General features: G+C 49.8%; 1 protein-coding gene across 9 annotated transcripts in view; it reads left to right on the top strand.

Moving 5' to 3' along the window:
• LOC138807814 (protein FAM178B-like) overlaps nucleotides 1–17,975 on the top strand; it is a 112,313-nt gene extending 94,338 nt beyond the window's left edge. For all 9 annotated transcript variants that reach the window (XM_069993586.1, XM_069993589.1, XM_069993585.1 and 6 more), the window contains 3 exons: nucleotides 15,791–15,868; nucleotides 16,219–16,371; nucleotides 17,615–17,975. In XM_069993586.1, coding sequence (XP_069849687.1) covers nucleotides 15,791–15,868; nucleotides 16,219–16,371; nucleotides 17,615–17,647 — 264 coding nt within the window. In that variant the 3' untranslated portion in view covers nucleotides 17,648–17,975. The remainder of the gene's footprint in view (nucleotides 1–15,790; nucleotides 15,869–16,218; nucleotides 16,372–17,614) is intronic.
• The last annotated feature ends 1,203 nt before the right edge of the window (nucleotides 17,976–19,178 follow it).

Raw genomic sequence — 19,178 nt, forward strand, 5'->3', positions numbered from 1 at the left:
AGTCAGTGAGGATGAAGAAAAGTGTGAAATGGACCAAGTGCTGTCTCCTGTGCAGACTGGGAGGGGCCAGGCAGGGCAGGTGACTGGGCTCCACTCCCACCTCGGCTCACTGACTCCTCATTAGGCCTAAGTGTGTTTCATCTTCAAAGACAAGATGGGGCTACTCACTAGCCAAAAAGAGCCGCGGCGTCATCTGCCCTATTTTATAGGGAGTGGTGGTCTGGGCTGGGGATAAGTCTTTCATCCCCAGAGCTCAAAGTCTGCCATTTTGCCCCTTGAGTACAGTGGGGAAACTGAGACCAGAGTCAGGTCAGCTGGAGGTGATTTAGCAAGGAGGAAATGGCTACTTTCCCAGCCTCTGGGGCTGCCATACTGAGCCCCATCCCCCATTCCTCCTCCCCTGGCCAGTTCACTCCTGTCTGGGAGATTTCCTGCCCTAAACTGCAGGGGGTTGGTCACAGCCCTCCTCAAACCCTACAAATAAACACTTCTGCCTGGCTCCTCTCCCCTGGTCTCCCCAGCCTCCTCCTCTCTCACACTGTTCTCTCCTTGTCTGGCTAGCTAGCTAGACCGTGGGCACAGCCATGCCTCTCAGCCTTGCATCCTACTTCTGTCATTAGATAAATGAATTAATGAACAAAATGAATTAATTCTGTTTTAATCCCCCTTCTGAATGTTCTTCTACCTTGTTCTGTCCATCTGCTGTTATGCCACCATTCTGGAAACTGCCCTCCCTTTCTGCATGCCCTCTGACCAGTAATGGCCCCCAGGTCTCTTAATGTCCTTGTATTATTAAAGCTGAAAGCATTTAGGGCCTAGGCTTCTCTGAAGTGTTACCTGTGTGCGGAGAGCACCAATCACAGTACTTTGTTGGTAATTATAAGTTAGTGAGGTTCCTGCATGGGAAAGCTAGCCACGAGTACTTTAACAAAAGAGCAACACGCTCAGGCTTTAGCTCTGTGAGGGAGCAAGGAGGCTGGCAGGGGAAGAGCTGGTCAGGAAGAAGGGACAGGCTGGGTTCTCAAAGCTGGCTATTTGTCTCAGCTGGATCAAAGTTGCTTAGCAAATCATATAGAGAAAATAAGAACGTCCATGGACTCTCCTGCTTCTCCAGAAGTGGCTGAAATACTTTAAGCATTTTAAAGTGCGGAGCCATCTGGGCTGGCTATTCAGGAGGCTGAGGCAGGAGAATCCATCCCTCGAGTCCAGGAGTTGAAGGTCAGCCTGGGAAACATAGCAAGATACCATCTCTGAAGGAAAAGATAAAGAAGTGTTGAATCCGTCGGCCCTGGTCTGTCTAGTTTGAGCTGGGTTCACCCAGAGAGCATCTAGTAGGAAGATACTTGTCTAACATCCTATCTAGTAGAGCTAGATAGAGAGGATAAGACAGGTCTACAGAAGAGAGAGCAGTGCTTCAGAGCTGGCCTCCAGAGCTTCCCTTTGGTCCTCCCAGACCCTTATTTTGGCCCTAGGAAGACCAACATTGCACAACTTGATTCAGTTTGTCACTATCTCCTCCAAGCTACCAGCTTAGCAACTCAGAAGTAGGGGCCTTTTGCTTACTTTAAATGAACAGTGTAAATTGTATGTGGTCATATTTGGTCTGATTATGTTATGTCCAATCTCAGGATTATGATCCACTCACTTTTATTGAAATTGTTAATATTGTGTCTTGCTAGACTTGCATTGCATACCATTTTTTCCACTGGCCAATTGGTCTTGCTTTTCTCCATTAAGAAATTATATGAGCCGGGCACTGGTGGCTCACACCTGTACTCCTAACTTCTTAGGATGCTAAGATGTGAGGATTGCAGTTCAAAGTCAGCCTGGGTAGGAAAGTCAGTGAGACACTTGGTTTTTGTTGTTGTTGTTGTTGATGTTGTTGTTGTTTTTTAAATTATTGGTTGTGGGGCTTGAACTCTGGGCCTGAGCGCAGTCCCTCAGCTCTTCAGCTCAAGGCAAATGCTCTACCATTTATGCCACAGCGCCACTTCCAATTTTCTGTTGGTTAATTGGAAATAAGAGTCTTACGGACTTTCCTGCCTGGGGTTGGCTTTGAACTGTGATCCTCAGATCTCAGCCTCTTGAGTAGCTAGGATTACAGGCGTGAACCACGCGTGCCCAGCCAGTAAGACACTTAACTCCAATTAACCACCAGAAAATTAGAAGTGGTGCTGTGGCTCAAAGTGGTAGGGTGCAAGCCTTGAGATGAAAAGCTCAGGGATATCACCCAGGCCCTGAGTTCAAGCCACATGATCCTCCCCCCACACACACACAAATTATATGTATGTGTATGTATTTTATGTGTGTATAGGTGTGTGTGTGTGTATATATATATATATATATATATATATATATATATATATATATATATCTTCTATGTGTGTAAGTATATACATGTTTTATGTATATACTTATGAAGGAGGATGCTGGGGATTGAACCCTGGACCTTTCAAATGCAAAGCACATGCTCTGTCTACCACTGAACAATACCTCTGCCCAGGTACTGTGTTGTTGGGAGTCTTTCCCTATAGAGATCTGAAAGGTATAAGGAATCAGGATCCTTATGGTAGAATGGAAAGTTTTCTCTAGTTGATTAAATGTGAGGTCTTAGAAGAAGTTAACTGACTCCCATGTGTGAGAGAAAAACTAAGGATGGGGAGGGAGGGTAGAATCAGACAGAAGTGAAGCACCAAGAGCCTAGCTCCTTTCCCTGTACACCTCCTCCTAGTCTGAAAGTGTTCTCAGAGAATGCCAGCCTGGAACACACTGAGGGCCGGGCATGGGGGAGTTTTTTTTTTTGTGTGTGTGTGGGGGGGGGGGGGTAATGGGGCTTAAACTCCAGGCCTCATACTCTTGTTCAGCTTTTATTGATCAAGGCTAGCACTTTACCACTTGAGTCACACCTCCATCCACTTCCAGCTTTTTGCTAGTTAACTAGAGATATGAATCTCTTAGATTTGTCTGCCCAAGGTAGGTTTGATCCAGAATCTTCAGATCTCAGCCTTCTTAGTGTCTAAGATTACAGTATAAACCATCTGTACCAGGCTTGTTTTGTTTTGCTTTGCTTTGTGCCAGTACCAAGGCTTGAACTCAGTGCCTCCCTCTCTCCCTTGGCTTTCCTACTCACACCTGGAACTCTGTCACACCTGCAGCCTGGCTTTTTGCTGAATATTTTGGACATGAAGTCTCAAGGACCTTTTTGGCCCAGCTGGCTTTGAACAGTGATCCAGAGAAGTCAGCGTCCTGAATAGCTAGGATTAGAAGCTTGAGCCCCTGGCAGTCAGCAGAGCTGTCAGAGATTAGACTAAGCTCTGATGGCTGCAGTCAACTTCCTCCAGGTGCACTCCAGTAAGGGCCTGGGTAAGCCACGTGCTGCCGAGTCCTGGGGACACTTGTTTATAGAGATGCTTATTTTGAAAAAGTGATTTTATGGGAGTGCTCCTGAGCCTGAGAGTACTGTGCAGCCCTGCCCAGCTGCACAAACTCTGGACCTCCAATTAACCACCAGCCTGGCTTCTGTGGGGTGTGTAGCTTGCTGTGTGTGTTTGTGTGCAAGTGTGTTGTGAGCATCTACTGTAAATCTCTGTGGTGTGCTGTGTGTGTGTATTGAGAGAGTTGACGAACAAGTTTTACTGCTTTTGCTCTGCAAACGCAGACTGCAGCTGTTGGTCCCAGTGCTGGTGACCCTGCCAGCAGCTGTCTTAATGGGTGGTTGTGGTGGGGAGAGGCTGGCTCTCACTGCAGGGGCAGAGCAGGCCGAGACAGAGAGGGTGTCACGGCCCTCTGGCAGCTCTGTGCTTGCCTCTGCCCTCTCCGGCAGTCTCAACCCCAGCAAGGGGGCAGATATTCCTTGGGGCTTGGCTCCAGCACAGGCACCTCACCCTCAAAGACAAGTGGACCTAGAGTCTCTTTGTCTCCCCTGTGCTGTCTGCCTTTCCACCTGGTGAAGCATAGTCCTTTCCTTCCTGGCCTTTACTTGGCACAGAGAGAAGAGACTTGTCCTACTGCAGACTTGTATTAGGCCAAGGTTAAAAGTGTTGGAAGCAAACTGGACTTGGGCTGGATGCTGAGTTCACGCCTATAATCCTAGCTACTCAAGAGGCTGAGATCTGAGGATCATGGTTCAAAGCCCGGGCAGGAAAGTCTGTGAGACTCTTATCTCCAATAAACCAATAACAAACCGGAAGTGGCACTGTGGCTCAAATGGTAGAGCACTACCCTTGAGCTGAAGAGATCAGGGACAGTGCCCAGCCCCAGAGTTCAAGCCCCACGACTGACCAGAAAAAAAAAAAAAAGTGGTAGAGCACTAGGCTTGAGCAAAACAGCCCTGGTACAGTGCTCAGTCCCTGAGTTCAAGCCCCATGATGGACTCCCCCCTCCCCCCCAAAAAAGGATTTGAGGAACAGAAAATAGACATTCAGGACTCCTGACTTCCTCCCCTTCATAGTCTGTGGTTGGCTCTATCTTACTTCCTCCAAAATGAGGGGCACCAGACAAATTTTGACTGAGACCTCAAAACAGTGGCCTCTGGGAAGCTTACCTTGTAGGGTAGGTAAAGAGAGAGGAGAGGCTCAGGTCTGGGTATGGCAGGCCCAGGCCAACTGTGCTTGGGTCCTGAGAATTCTAGACTTTTTGCAAGTGCATAATGAGGGCTTAAATGACAAAGTTAAGACGGGAAGGTAGGCTGGAGTTCTTCAGGCAGCTTTTGATCCAACCCAGCCATCGGGCCTGTTTCTCTCCCTGTGTAGCTGACTCATCCGCTTCTGACCTAACAATCTTAATGGGTTTCCTCGGCTTTCATGTCCCCTTGGATGGCTCTGTGTATTGTCTTCCTCCCATGCTGACCTATCACATCATACTTAAGCCCTGCTGTGCTAAGCCTTTGCCAGCTGGCCCTACCCCATCTATGAGCTATATGCCTGCAAATCAAATGCCATTTGAATCCAAGCCATGGATGCCTTTCCCAGAACCCCTGCATTCTGTGACCATGGCTTAGCCTCAAGTCTCCTCCCCGCATTCCCCAGCTTGCCTGCATGTCCTTGGGTCCCTAGAGCTTATACACTCAAGGCCTGCCCATGGCAAGGTTCTGGTGGCTCATGCCTGTAATCCTAGCTATTCAAGAGGCTGAGATCTGAGGATCATGTTCAAAGCCAGCCCAGGCAGACAAATCCAACAGACTCTTACCTCTAACCAGCAAAAAGCCAGAAAGAAATAGAGGTATGGCTCAAGTGGTAGAACTCATCTTGAGCAAAAAAGCCAAACACAATCATGGGGCTCTGGGTTCAAGCTTCAATACGAGCACTAGAACAAAGAAACAAGATTGCTTCTCTGTAGGCCTAAGCGTCTAGGTAGCTTGGCCTCAGGCTGAGGATGGGTGAGGAAGGTTCCCTCCTACACTGTCTACACCTTCTATCTGCTCCCTGCTTATTCACCCTCTCAGTCCCTTCTCCTTTGTCTTTGCCAGACCCCTTTAGTGAGGGAAAACAGTCCTGATAATCCTGAGACAACTCATCAGGCTTAGCAGAATCCAGGGCTAAACAGTGTCATGAACTCCCCATATCACTGTCCCCACCACTCCCTCTGCCCCTTTGCGGCATTCCTAGGCGGGCTTTCCCCTGACAGTTGTGTGAAATGCGAGGGTGACCTCTTTTCCTCAGACACCCTAGCTAGGAGGAAAGAAAGAGCTTCTGTCCCAGAGTGGAATCTCATTGGCTTGGCTTAGTTTGGGCCATATACCCTGCCAATTAGGTAGCCAGGCCGGCCTATAGCGATTGGCTAGCTGAGTTCATGTGTCCTCTGCTGGACTCAGAGCTGAAGACCTGCCATGAAACAACCTGGCCTAAATGTAAGAGACAAGAGACTGGAATGCTCTTATTTTATTTTATTTTTATTGGTCATGGGGCTTGAACTCTCAGCCTGGGCGCAGTCCCTCAGCTCTTCAGCTCAAGGCTAGTGTTCTACCACTTGAGCCACAGTGCCACTTCCGGTTTTTCTGGTGGTTTATTGGAGATAAGAGTCTCATGGACTTTCAGCCAGGGCTGGCTTTGAACTGTGATTCTCATATCTCAGCCTCCTGAGTAGCTAGGATTACAGGCGTGAGCCACTGGTGCCCGGCAGAGACTGGAATGCTTTTAGAAAGGGGGAAAATCCTTGTTACCTGGAAACCTTGGATTCCATAGAATACCTTGTTTCTTGGTTATAGGTCTTGGTTGTAGGCCTTACGTTTTGGGGCTCCTGGAAAGTATTAGGAAGGCCATACTTCCCAGATTCTAGCCATGCCAACACTCAGAGAGATATTGAAGTGGTTCCTTTTCTCTTTTGAGGAAATAGCTTTGAGCAAGCATTCCATGGCTATGTAGACCCCTGATGCTGGCTTTCTTTTCTCCTCACACAGATCCATATACTTACTCTCACATTCAGATTCACATGCTGTTGTGCACACACACACATACACACACACACACAGGTGTCAACTCTCACACATGCACCAAGATTCCTGTCACTGTCTGGGCCACTGAAGGAGCTGGGATTTTCCAGCCCCTCAAGGATCAGGGTCTCTAGGCCCAGCTTCAGAAGCAGGAAGAACCTAGCATCCCTGTCTTGTCATCGGGGTTCATCTCCACCACAGCAGGAAGCCACAGAGGAAGGATGAGCTGGTGGGAACCTTCTCTTAAGGATCGCTCACAACCCCTTGGCGGTTCCCATAAAATTAGGAATGGTTTAGACATCTGAGATGAGCACCATATAGCACATGTATAGGGAAGAAAAAGCCCTGAACCTTCCTGCTTTTATCCTAGCCCCTATCACTGTTCCACCCCAGCCTTCTGTACCAGAGCCTCCCATTTCCCACTCTGTCCTCAGTATCCACAGCAGGAGCTAAGGCTACTCAAGGTTCAATTTCAAGGTTGGAATAGAGGGGGCTGGAAGGTGGTAGAGGGCTTGCCTTGCATTCATGAGGCCCTGGGTTCAATTCCTCAGCGCCACATAAGCAGAAAAAGCCGGAAGTAGCACTGTGGCCCAAGTGGTAGAGTGCTAGACTTGAGCTGAAGAGCTGAGGGACAGCACCCAGGCTCAGAGTTCAGGCCCACGACCGACCAAAAAAAAAAAAAAGGTTGGGATAGAGCTTAAAAGAGAAAACCAGTGTGACAGGGCCTGATGCTTCTGAACTCTAGGGGAGCTACAAGTGCAGGTACAGAGCTCACATTCTGAAGAAGTGGAGGGTGTGGGCTTCCCAAGGCTCTCCAGCAGCCTGGGAAGAGACCTCCTGTTTCTCCACCCAGCGGGGCCCTGAGAGTAACTTTCCATGCAGTGACCATTCCCAGCAGCTGAGCCGGAAGTCCTGTTCCTGTCCAGATGCTACCAGCCTGTCTCCCATCACCCTAGAGCAGCCTCATATTTAGGGCTCCACCCACCCCCACACCCCACAGCCACTTTCATTTACAGAAGAGAGTGTCCCTCATAGCAAACCCTGTCATGAGTCTGGCAGGTCCTGCCTGTGACGTCTGCTCTCTGGCCTTCCGACCCTGTGCCTCCAGGGACCTTGGTCTTGAAAGAGGTATTATGTCACACGTCTCATTTCCTAGCACTTGGTCATGTGTCCTTGTCATTTCCTTCTCATTAAGATGGGACTGATGACCTGTTCTGGGTAGAATCACTCCCAAAGTCAGCTTTTCCTTGGGGACATTAGATGGCAGCCCTTGCTTACTACTCTAGTGTTTGTCCAGGCCAAGGTCAGAGAGTATAACCTTAGAACTGAAGCTATGTGGACAACGAAAATAGGTAATCAGTTTGGTCTTGAGGACAAGGAAGAAGTGACCCTTTAGCAATTGATGATGACAAGTGCTACTCTCCAGAACAGGCTCAGATGAGATACATCTAGAAAAATGCATGCCTCTAATCTTGTGTTCTGATGGATACACCAGCCAGAAAAGCCCTGGCTGTCTCCCCAGGCTGAAGCTCTTGGCCTGGGGCCTGAGAGTAGCCCTACCTTTGGATTACTCACTACTACCTATTGTTGTTATTGTTTGGTTTGCCCAACCCCTGGAGAAGCACATGGGTTATGCCCTTGGGGCACAGGCTGAAAAGGACATCCCCATGGGCCCTAGGATCACCACACTGTGGTAGCTTGTCCTGCTGAAAGGTGAAAACCCAGACATTTGCTTCTGCCCAGACATCCCTGGACAGGAGTCATGCATGTTGGGGACCTCCCTAAGCCTGAGCTTCCAAATCTACTAAAAAGCAGTGGGGAGGAGGGTCGTCAGGCTTTTTCTACATGCCCTACTGGGTCAGCATATTTTAAATGGATAAGTTTAAATTAAATAATAATATCATGTTTTGCTTTTGTTTTGTTTTGTTTAAAAAAGTCAAACGAATCATGGCCTAGCTCTTGCCTTAGGTCTGAAATTGTCCAAGGCAAACCAGTGCAGACTAGATTGATTTTAGAGCGCTTGTTCCCATTTCAGGCAGAACTTTTTCTTTTTTGTACCTGCCTTATAACTTGAACTCAGGATCTGGGTGCTGTCCCTGAGCTTTTTTGCTCAAGGGTAGCACTCTGCCGCTTAAACTACAGCTCCACTTCCCGCTTTTTGGTAGTTAATAAGATATAAGAATCTCACAGTCTTTCCTACCTAGGCTGGCTTTGAACCTCCATCCTCAGATCACAGCCTCCTAAGTAGCTAAGATTACAGGCATGACCCACTAGACAGCTTTAGACAGAATATTTTTCTTGGAGTTAGTCTGGGCTAGACCTCAGGCCTTCAAGGCCAGGCAAATGTATATTTCTAAGGGTAGCCACCACCTAAAGCCTATGAGGCTGTACTGGGTCCTGGTGTCCCCGTCTGGGAGCATAGAGCTAGCGCCATGAATGAGAGCAGGGACATCTGTAGGGGTGAGCTCCTGGGCCCCAGCATTGTGGCTTGGAGCACCACAGCTTATGAGTCAGTCTCAGCCCCCCTAGCAGGTGTTCCTGGGTCAGCCTTGTCCTCCTTCAACCCCAGCAGCTGTCTCAAAACCTCACTGGAGCTGCTCCCACAAAGTTTTCTAGCACACAGAACACCTGCCCTCCTCTCCTGCCTGACAGCCTCTAGGAAAAGGACTCCATTTGAAGATTTGTCCAGGGAGAGGCCATATCATCGGTTATGACCCGAGTTTAGAAGGAATTGTCCTGACCTTCTATGCAAATGGCTTCCTGAGAACTTCCCCTCTTTTCTGCCCTTCCTTGGCAAAAGTAACCCCAGGCCATAGGCCCCTTGGCATTAGCTAGGGGCCGGGGTTTCCTGATGGATAAAGTTCCTGGGAAATGTCCACCCATGTTTCCCTTTTGTTTCATAACAAAAGTGCTGCGAATGGGCCTCACTTAAGCTGGATGATTTAGCTAGTGGTTCCTGGGATCAGAACTAGCTAGAGCACACCACAGAGGAGTTGTCCTTCTCCTGCTGGGTGACAAGCCCAGTGTGGGCTGTCTGCCATCACGCATCCCAAGGGGAGGGGAGGGGAGGGGAGGGCCTGGTCTCTAGAGCCAGTAATGAAGCAATGTGCTGCATGCAGCTTCTGAGAAGAGCCTGCCTACCAGGCTTTGCGGAGAGACCCAGGAAATAGAAACACAGTTCTTGCAGCCAGAGGATGGTCCTGCCTTTTCTCATCAGCATTGGGTCCAGACATGTTTCATTCTTTTTCTAAGTTCGTGCTGAGGTTTCTTGGGTACTATTTCATGTTTGCTTCCTGTCCTTGCCTTGCGTTCATGTGAGAGGACCTGAGTTTCTGAGCAGGTCAGACAAGGGCCTGAGGCCTGGACAGCATAGCCCCAACCCACCTGCATGGAGCCGACCTTGAAGCCATGCTGACCTTCCCCCCAAATTGAAATCTGGCTGGCATCACAGGCACCCTCCCATATCCACTGCTTCTTACTAGAAGCAGGGGTGGGGGAGGGGAGAGATGGGAGGAGGCTTGATGTCTCTGTAGTGCCAGCCAGGACAGGAGCAAACTTGCTGAGTTCAAGAATTGGTCACTGTGACAGAGCAGGAAGCACTGTCTCACGTATGTTGTTTACCTCACATACTGCAGGGCAGCCTCTCGTTCGCCTACCATGCCTGCCCTGTACCCCGGCCTACCTCAAGTCTCCCAAGCAGTAGCATTTTAGAGGAGGCTCAGGTTCAGCTTGCTTTTAGTCCAGAACCCCTAGTTTCCCCAGTAATGGGTCACTTCTCTGACTTGCACTCAGAGGAGAGCAGTTGAAAGGAGCTAGGCCTGCTGTACTTGGTCTGGACAGAGTGAGACCCTGTGGTACCTCCCTGAGATCCTCAGTGAGAAAAAGAAATGGAGACCAGGCCTACCTTGTGCCAACACTGAAGCTGGAGAAGGTCTTGCATATGCTAAGACAAATCCTATCCCTCTGAGCTAGACCCCAGATAGAAACTACTTTTTCAAAAGCACTACCAGGGACCCCAGCAGTAGCCATGATTTATGTGCATGGTTAGAACCCCAGCCCCATCTTAGAGGTCTCCTTTCCTGTAGGATCCACTCTAGGGAGTGCCATCCAGTGAAGGAGAACGTGTCCAACCTTCAGGCTGAGGCAGGTTTGTCTTCTTTGGAAAAATAGCTTATAAAATGTGGTTAATGGGATTTCCTTTTGGACTTGTCTCCCCTTCTCCAGCCCCCACTCCCATTTAAACACACTCAGATTCGTTTTTCTGGGGTTTTCCCTGCAAATGCAATTGTGGGAATCAGCATAAGAATGAAGTTGTGAAACCAGAGCTGAGTGCACTTTTTCTTTCACCAAATCCCCCACTGCACTGGGTAAATACCACTGACAGATTTTCCTCCTCCTTGGTATCCCTCGGGGCATTCCTCACCCCGCCTCTCCCAGGAAGAGCTCCACAGCCTCAGTACTACTGGGAGACTTCCTGCACTGAGCCCCGGGGTAGTCCTTCCAAGTGCCTCGATTATTTACCGGAGAACGGTGTTTACAAGTGAAAATCAAAGGTCTGAGAGGTGACGTTCACAGGTTATCACACCCTCTCCCAGGCTCCACTGTGTTTAGGTATTTTCTTTGACATCTCCAGTCACTCCTCACCAACAGTTTGTTCAGGGCCAAGTGGTTTACCCTCTCCAAGAGGGGCCTCAGCTTCTTTTCAAGGTCATGTCTTTCTTTCTTACCCCCTGCACCCCACCACCATGTGCCAAACCAGGTTAAGTACAATTATAACAGGCAGTATCTTTTTTTTTGGTCAGTCGTGGGGCTTGAACTCTGGGCCTGGGCACTGTCCCTCAGCTCTTCAGCTCATGGCTAGTACTCTATCACTTGAGTCACAGCACCACTTGTTTTTTTTTGTTGTTGTTGTTTATGTGGTGCTGAGGAATCGAACCCAGGGCCTCATGCATGTGAGGCAAACACTCTACCACCCAGCCACCTTCCCAGCCAGGCAGTTCTTTTTAAAGAAAAAAAAAACTTAAACAGGCCAGACTCCAGTGGCTCATACCTGTAATCCTAGTTACTTAAGAGGCTGAGATCATGGTTTGAAGCATCCCAGGTACTAAAGCTCCTGAGATTCCTTTTTTTTTTTTTTTGGTCGGTCGTGGGGCTTGAACTCTGGGCCTGGGCGCTGTCCCTCAGCTCTTCAGCTCAAGGCTAGCGCTCTACCACTTGAGCTACAGTACCACTTCCGGTTTTCTGGTAGTTTATTGGAGATAGGAGTCTCACAGTCTCTCCTGCCAGGGCTGGCTTTGAACCACGATCCTCAGATCTCAGCCTCCTGAGTAGCTAGGATTACAGGCGTGAGCCACCAGCACCCGGCAGCCCTTGAGATTCTTATTTTTAATTGACAACTAAAAAGCAAAAAGTGGAGCTATGGCTTAATTGGTAGAGTACTATCCTTGAGCAAAAAAGCTCAGGGAGGAGGGCTGGGAAGTTGGCTCAGTGGTAGAGTGCTTGCCTTGCATGGATGAGGCCCTGGGTTTGATTCCTCAGCACCACATAAGCAGAAAAAGCCACACAGTACCCAGGCTCAGAGTTCAAGCCCAGACTGGCAAAAAAGAAAGTAAAAAACAAAAAGCTGGGGCTGGGAAGGTAGCTCAGTGGTAGAGCGCTTGCCTTGCATGCCTGAGGCCCTGGGTTTGATTCCTCAGCACCTCATAAACAAAAAGAAAAAAGCCGGAAGTGGCACTGTGGCTCAAGTGGTAGAGTGCTGTCCTTGAGCTAAAGAGCTGAGGGACAGCACCCAGGCCCAGAGTTCAGGCCCCACGACCGCACCCAAAAAAAAAAAAAAAAGCTCAGGGACAGCACTTAGTCCCTGAGTTGAAGCCTAGGACCGGCTGTAAACAGAACAATGGGAGAGGTGACATTGATCAAGATGCTTGTACTCATAATCTGACTGGTGGAGTTGAAACCTCTTTGTACAACTACTTAAAAAGGGGGAGCGAGGGCTGGGAATGTAGCTTATTGGTAGAGTGCTTGCATCGCATGCACGAAGCCCTGGGTTCAATTTCTCAGTACCACATACACAGAAAAAGCTGGAAGTGGCACTGTGGCTCACGTGGTAGTGTGCTAGCCTTGAGCAAAAAGAAGCTCAGGAACAGTGCCCAGGCCCGGACTTCAAGCCTCAGGAATAGCAAAACAAAACAAAAACAAGCAAACAAAAAATGGGCACTGTTGGCTCATGCCTGTATACCCCAGCTATTCAGGAGGCTGAGATCTGAACATCACAGTTTGAAGCCAGTCAGGACAGGGCAGGAAAATCTGTGAGTCTCTTCTCTCCAATTAATCCCAGAAAATTCGAGAAGTGGTGCTGTGGCTTAAGAGGTAGAATATTAGCTTTGAACAAAAAAGGATCTAGCCCCGTGGACCAGCAAAGCAACAACAACAAAAAAGCAACAGTGTTCTGAGACCATGAGCAAGGCATAACCAACTATTGCCTAATAAGCACAAGAGCAGATGTTAAAAAAGAGAGGGGAAAAAAAGTAAGAGAGAGAGAGAGAAAATGACATCCTGTAATCTATTCTCCCAGAGAGGGCCACTTGCTCACATTGGTGTTCCACCCCACCCATTGGCTACTTTTATCAGCAGCTTCCCCCAGGAATCTCCAGGTTATCCCCCACTACCTTACCCTTCCCAGACTCATTGCCAGATGTGTCCTAAGCTACATCCTTTCTTATCCCATACCAGCCCATCTAGCTACCTGGCTGTTCAGTCCCCCAAGATGCCCTGCCTCTGTTTCTTTCATCAACCCTCAGGATCTGTCTGATGTTACAATCTGCAGCCTCTGACCCCACAGGACCATGTTTTCCTCAAATCCTCTGTGTGTGTGTGGGGTGGGGGGGGGCAAGCACTATACCACTTGAGCCATGCCTCCACTCTTGGCTTTTTGGTGGTTAATTGGAGATAAGAATATCAACGTTCTTGCCTGGACTTGCTTGGAGCGGAGATCCTTAGATCTCAGCCTCTTGAATAGCTAGGATTAAAAATGTGAGCCACTGGTACCTGGCTTGTTTTTGAATCCTACTTTGGCTTGATCACTTAGTCCTTGATGCCTCTGAGCTATAGTCCCCACAGCAATTCACCCCAAACTAGGACCCTTTCCTTTTGTGGTTCACAGGGAAGCTGAGATGTGAAATTCACTAACCAAGGATTGCTGTCAGTCCTGAAGCATCTTCTGCCCCCTAAGTGGGTGAGGCTGTTATCTTAGTCAGGCAAGGGGCAGTTGAGGTGGTCCTGCTGTGGGAAGCAGGCAATGGACTGCAAGGGCTAGATGGACTGAGCTATGGACTCTCCTTTGGGCAAAGCCACGTTTTTTTAGGGAAGGGGACCCAAGGAACCATTGAACCCACTGTACAGGGGAAGCTCCGGCTTGCTGACAAACCAGCTTGACTGGGGACTGGGACATCCGTCACACAGGTGGCTTGGGGACCTGGCAGATGGAGAAGAGCTGCAAGAGCTTGGGTGTTGCAAGTTTGGTTATGGGAAGCCCTCTTAGAAGCCAGCTAAGTGCAGTGGCTCCTGATCCGGACAGCCTGGGGCATCACTTTCCCTATGGGCCTTATTGCTCTGCTGAACCATTTGGGTCTTGAGTAGGGCAAGGTATTATGGCAAAAGTCCCAGTGTAAGATTTCATCAGGACTTTGTACCATGAATTTGATATTGGAGGTTCACGGGGCTGGGAAGGTGGCTCAGTGGTAGACCGCTTGCCTTGCATGCCTGAGGCCCTGGGTTCGATTCCTCAGCACCGCATAAGCAAAAAGAAAAAAGCCAGAAGTGGCGCTGTGGCTCAAGTGGTAGAGGGCTAGCCTTGAGCTGAAGAGCTGAGGGACAGTGCCCAGGCCCAGAGTTCAGGCCCCAGGACTGGACCCCCAAAAAAAAAAAAAGATATTGGAGGTTCACCATGCCAAGGCTAGAGCCCTCAGAAATGTTCCCCGCAGCCAGCCACTGGTGGCTCACACCTATAATCCTAGCTATACAGGAGACTGAGATCTGAGGATCGCAATCCAAAGCCAGCCCAGGCAGAAAAGTCCATAAGACTCTTATCTCCAATTAACCACTAGAAAACCAGAAGTGGTACTGTGGCTCAAAGTGGTAGAGCTGTAGCCTTGAGCAAAAGAGCTCAGGAATATCACCAAGTTCAAGCACCAGTAATGACCAAAAAAAAGAAAAAAAGTTTCCAACTCTGTCTAGGGAGGTTCCTGGGATGGTTCAAAGAGTCTGTGACTATTCCTCGGGTACCACCTGGTGCTCTAAGAGGGCAGGTGATAAGGTCTGGGGGCTGGGGGCAGGAGGCCTTAGGCTACTTTGAAGCGCAGCTGCCCATCCTTGGGGCCTTCCTCTTCCCATCCCAGCTCTTCCTCAGCGCTACTTATCTGCCACAGGCAAAGTTACAGAAAAGCTGCAGCTGCTCTCCTTATCTCAAGCCTAAGGAGCCAGAGGGGAAGGGACCTCCGGATAAGGGTCAGTGTGCCACAGCAATTCAGAGTGCCGGGAAAGGCTACCTTTCGTCAGGAGCCCCGGCTGCCTTTGGAGTGCTCCCATATCTCATTCTTACAACCTAGCAGACTAATGTCCCATAAATGAGGGGAACCCATACAGACAAGGGTTCCCGGGAGCCAACCCATTGTCTCATCAGTTAGACTGGGATTTTGTCCTGTTTCACCTCTGAAGTGTCCGCTGGCAAGTATGAGGGTGGAGTTGGTAGGAAAGGTGTGCAGAGATTTACCCCAAACCATCTTCCACCTGCCTCCTCTCTCTTCACTTGACTTCAAGGCCATGCCAAGGTTTGTACAGGAGAGGTAAGCAGAACCAGGGAGCTGTAGGCCATATCTCCCCTCCCCTAATGGGGCTTCCTTTTGCTGCTTCAAGGCTATCTGTGAAACAGTGGCACCCCAGCAATGAATGCCCATAGGTAGAGGTGCCTCAGCAGACACAGAGTGCACAGAGATCAGAGTACAGGGATCCCTCTGCCTTCATCTCTGGACTTCATCTGCTGGGGAACACTCACAGTTCTGTGTGAGTGTGGTCCTGAGGCCCATTTACGTGGGTGTGTGGGTGTGTGTGGGTGTGTATGCGCGCGCACGCGCACACACACACACTCAGGTGGTAAGACTTGAACTTAGCTCCTCACACTCTCATTTTTAGCTTTATCGCTCAAAGCTGAGCCACACCTCCCCTTCCCTGAGTCCGTTTTGAAAATGCCTTTCCTGGAAGCTGTTGCTGGACTCCCGAGGAGGGACGAGTCTGCCCTCAGGCCACTGGACCTGAGAGACCAGGGCAGAGTTAAGGAAGCATCCATCTGTTCTGTTTCCCCAGGTCTGCTACCTGTGCCATAGCCTCCTGACACTAGCTGGGGTGGTGGTCAGCAGCCAGGACATTACTCCAGACCAGTGGGTGAGTCTCCCAAGATGCTAGGCCAGAGTAGGGTGGGGTGTCCAGCTGTGTGGGAGGGGGCAGGATGGAGCCAGCCCTCCCTCAGGAACTGCAGAGTGAGAGGCCAGGGAAGAGATGCTGAGCGTGCCAGGGCCTCTTCCTCCCACTGAACCCCTCAGATTTTCACAAGGCATCCTGTCCTGTCCCTGAGTACTTGTCCCAGCCCTATCCTCCCTTTCTTGCCCAACTTCCAAGCAGTCATAGAGATAGCTCTCCCCCTTTCTGACCTAGCACTCCCTCTTGACCCCTCCTCTCCTTGGGATGTGCCTGGATCATGCCATACACCCTCCCTCTGGTCTCCACCTCCACAGGGAGAGCTGCAGCTGCTGTGTATGCAGTTGGACCGCCACATCAACACCCATATCCGGGAGAGCCCCCAGGCCATGCACCGGACCAAACTCAAGGACCTGGCCACCCAGATCTACATCCGTTGGCAGGAGCTGTTGGCCCACTGTCAGCCCCAGGTGGTGCCCCTTAACCCCTTAGGCCTAGGAGAGGAAGGAAGTGGTCAGTTGGGCAGAGCTGGCCAGAGCCAGCAGCATGTCCACCCCCACTGCAGCTGCTAAGCTCCAAAGGGACTGGATGGACAGGGCCGGGGGATGGGAAAGAATAGAAATGCCTCAGGGACCTTCATCATTCTTATCTAGAATCCTGTGCCCAGGATGGTAGTGCCAGTGTAGGGGGAGGGGTGGCAGATAGAGAGAGGCCTGTTCTGACCAAATGCAAAGAGAAACTAAGCTCCGGGGAGTGGATTCTTTTGGGAGTGGATTCTTTTGTCCGGAGCAAGACCAGTAAGGGGCACCAGAGTCTCCAGCTATGCACATATCCTGCAGGCCTTGGACTGGCCTCATACTCCGTTGGAGGAACACTCCTAGGCTCTTTCTGATTTCTGTAGCAGCAACTTTAGCCCTTGACTTTTCTCGGAACTTCTAGGTAATAACATTTATTGCTAAAATATTTGGGCCAAGGATCCATTTCAACATGAATCCCTAAGATCCTCACAAAGCCAGGGCTGTTAGGAACCCGTTATACAGACGAGCAAGCTAACCAGAGGCCCCTCCTCACTGAATAACTTGCCTTGCCCCATTCTGTAGGCAGCTCACGTGAGTATGAGCATCACACTCAGGGCCCAAAGCCAACCTGACTCTCACGCCTGTGCAGTCTCCACTCACACCTTTGCTTCTGGCCTCCATTAACCCAACACACAGCATATTGGGGGCATGGCTTGGGGAGTGCTCCTGCTCCAAGTCCCCAGTCCTTGATGGAAACAACTGGGGCTGGCAGGTGCATTGCTGTACCTTTCCCTCCCATGGCTCCCCGCTCCCAGCTTGCCTTTCTCTGCCTCTTCTCTTGTCCTTCCCTCTAACCTCTGACTTAGGGCTGACCCTTTCTTGGCACTGTGGTCAAGTGGTCAAGTGATCTGTTGACTGCCTATGTTTTGCTCACATAGCACCTTACAGAGAGGCCATTAGTGGATATTTTTAAACTTTTTTTTTTAATTGTGAAAATACTGTACAGAGGGGTTCCAATTACATGGGCAAGATAATGAGTACATTTCTTATCAAGCCTCCTCCTTTGTTTCTCCTTTCCATCCCTTCCCATCCTCCCCCTGCTCCCCCCCATTAGTGGATATTGAATGGACACTGTGAGTTCAGGGACAGGGGTCAGCACCCAAGGTCAGACATCATGGCCTATTTTTCTCCTTAGGCTCAGTTTTTCAGTCCGTGGAAAAGCACATAAAGAGGCAAGAGCAAGGCAGCCCAGAGCCTTTCATTTCACTAGTGATCAAGGCATTGAAGAAGTAAAAAAAAAAAAAAAGGAGGCCAGAGGAAGCCAGATGCTGACCTGCCTGATGAAGAGCCTGCCACCACCACGCCCAAACCCCTAACCTGTAGGGGTCAGCCTCTCCCTGCTGGACCTACCCTTCAGCTCCCCTGCCCCACCCAGCTATCTCTCTGCTTCCCTAAGGCCTTGACTCCATAGCTCTGGCATCCTGGGGATCTGGGGCTCTCTTAACTGGCCATAGTTTCCCCTATCTCCTTCCTTTCTCCCTGTCACAATTGTGAGGTTCCTTTGTGCACATTAAACTCTTGTGTTCAACATCAGTGGTTTAGGAGACTTTCTTCAATCCCTATCCTGAGAGCCAACTGTCCAGTGCTGAACTGTCACTTCTGACAGTCATTTGATGGCTTCAGGTCCCACCCCTGCTCCCTACCACACTGTAAATCCCCACTGAGGAGCATTTAGTCCTGTGGTCCAAGAGGTGTTAGAAGCCTCAGAGCTGGGATAGGGAACATTGTTTGAATATAGTCAGAGGCTACTTCCAACTCTACTGGGGAGGCCATGTGGAATCAGATGGTGGGTCAGAGCTGTAATTATGCTTAATTCAATTTATTACAGAGCTCTGAGTCCAATTCCCCAGACTTAGGAGTGGAGGCTGGGGTGAGGGGGGGGGTAGTCCAAATTACAGTCCCAGATCTTGCTATTGCTTCCCTTGGCCTTCTTCAGATCAGTTTAATAGGTCTGGATCCCTAGAGCAGGGTACTAGATATCTTTGACTTGAGAAATGAGTGTTCTCTGTGTCCCCAGGAGGCCCCTGGGTGTCCACGTTCTCTGTCTGGTCACTCCTAAGAATCCCTGGCTAGGCTGATCTGTTGGGTTGAAGCTTTGCAGGCAGTACAAGAAGTGGCCAGAAAGTGGCATAAGAGGTGCTGGGAAGGTGGCTCAGTGGTAGAGCGCTTGCCTTGCATGCCTGACGCCCTGGGTTCGATTCCTCAGCACCACATAAGCAAAAAGAAAAAAGCTGGAAGTGGCGCTGTGGCTCAAGTGGTAGAGCACTAGCCTTGAGCTGAAGAGCTGAGGGACAGCGCCCAGGTCCAGAGTTCAGGCCCCACGACTGGACCCCTCCCCCCAAAAAAAGAAAGTGGCATAAGATGACCCTGTTAGCCTGTGCCCACACATCAACTGAATTCCAAGGTCTCTCATGGAGCTTTCTCTGTTTATGTGTCCCTCTCCTTTCTTGCCTTTCATATACAAGGGGCTATGGTAAAGTGAATTAACTAAAAGACACCCCCTGACCCCCAAATAAAGGAACTTTAGGACAAGTGGCACAGACCCAAAATAGATCTCAGCTCTTCCTGGGCCTGTTTTTAGGCACAGCTGCCTCACGCTGTCCCCAGAATGCCAGGAGCTGGGATATCTATTATTCAGAGAGCACAGCACAGCACCAAGTACACACAGGACTTTTTTTTTTCTGCCTCAAAGTCTTTGC

The sequence above is a fragment of the Dipodomys merriami genome, unplaced genomic scaffold, assembly GCF_024711535.1.
Source record: "Dipodomys merriami isolate MVZ:Mamm:240054 unplaced genomic scaffold, mDipMer1.0.p SCAF_435, whole genome shotgun sequence".
NCBI lineage: Eukaryota > Metazoa > Chordata > Mammalia > Rodentia > Heteromyidae > Dipodomys > Dipodomys merriami.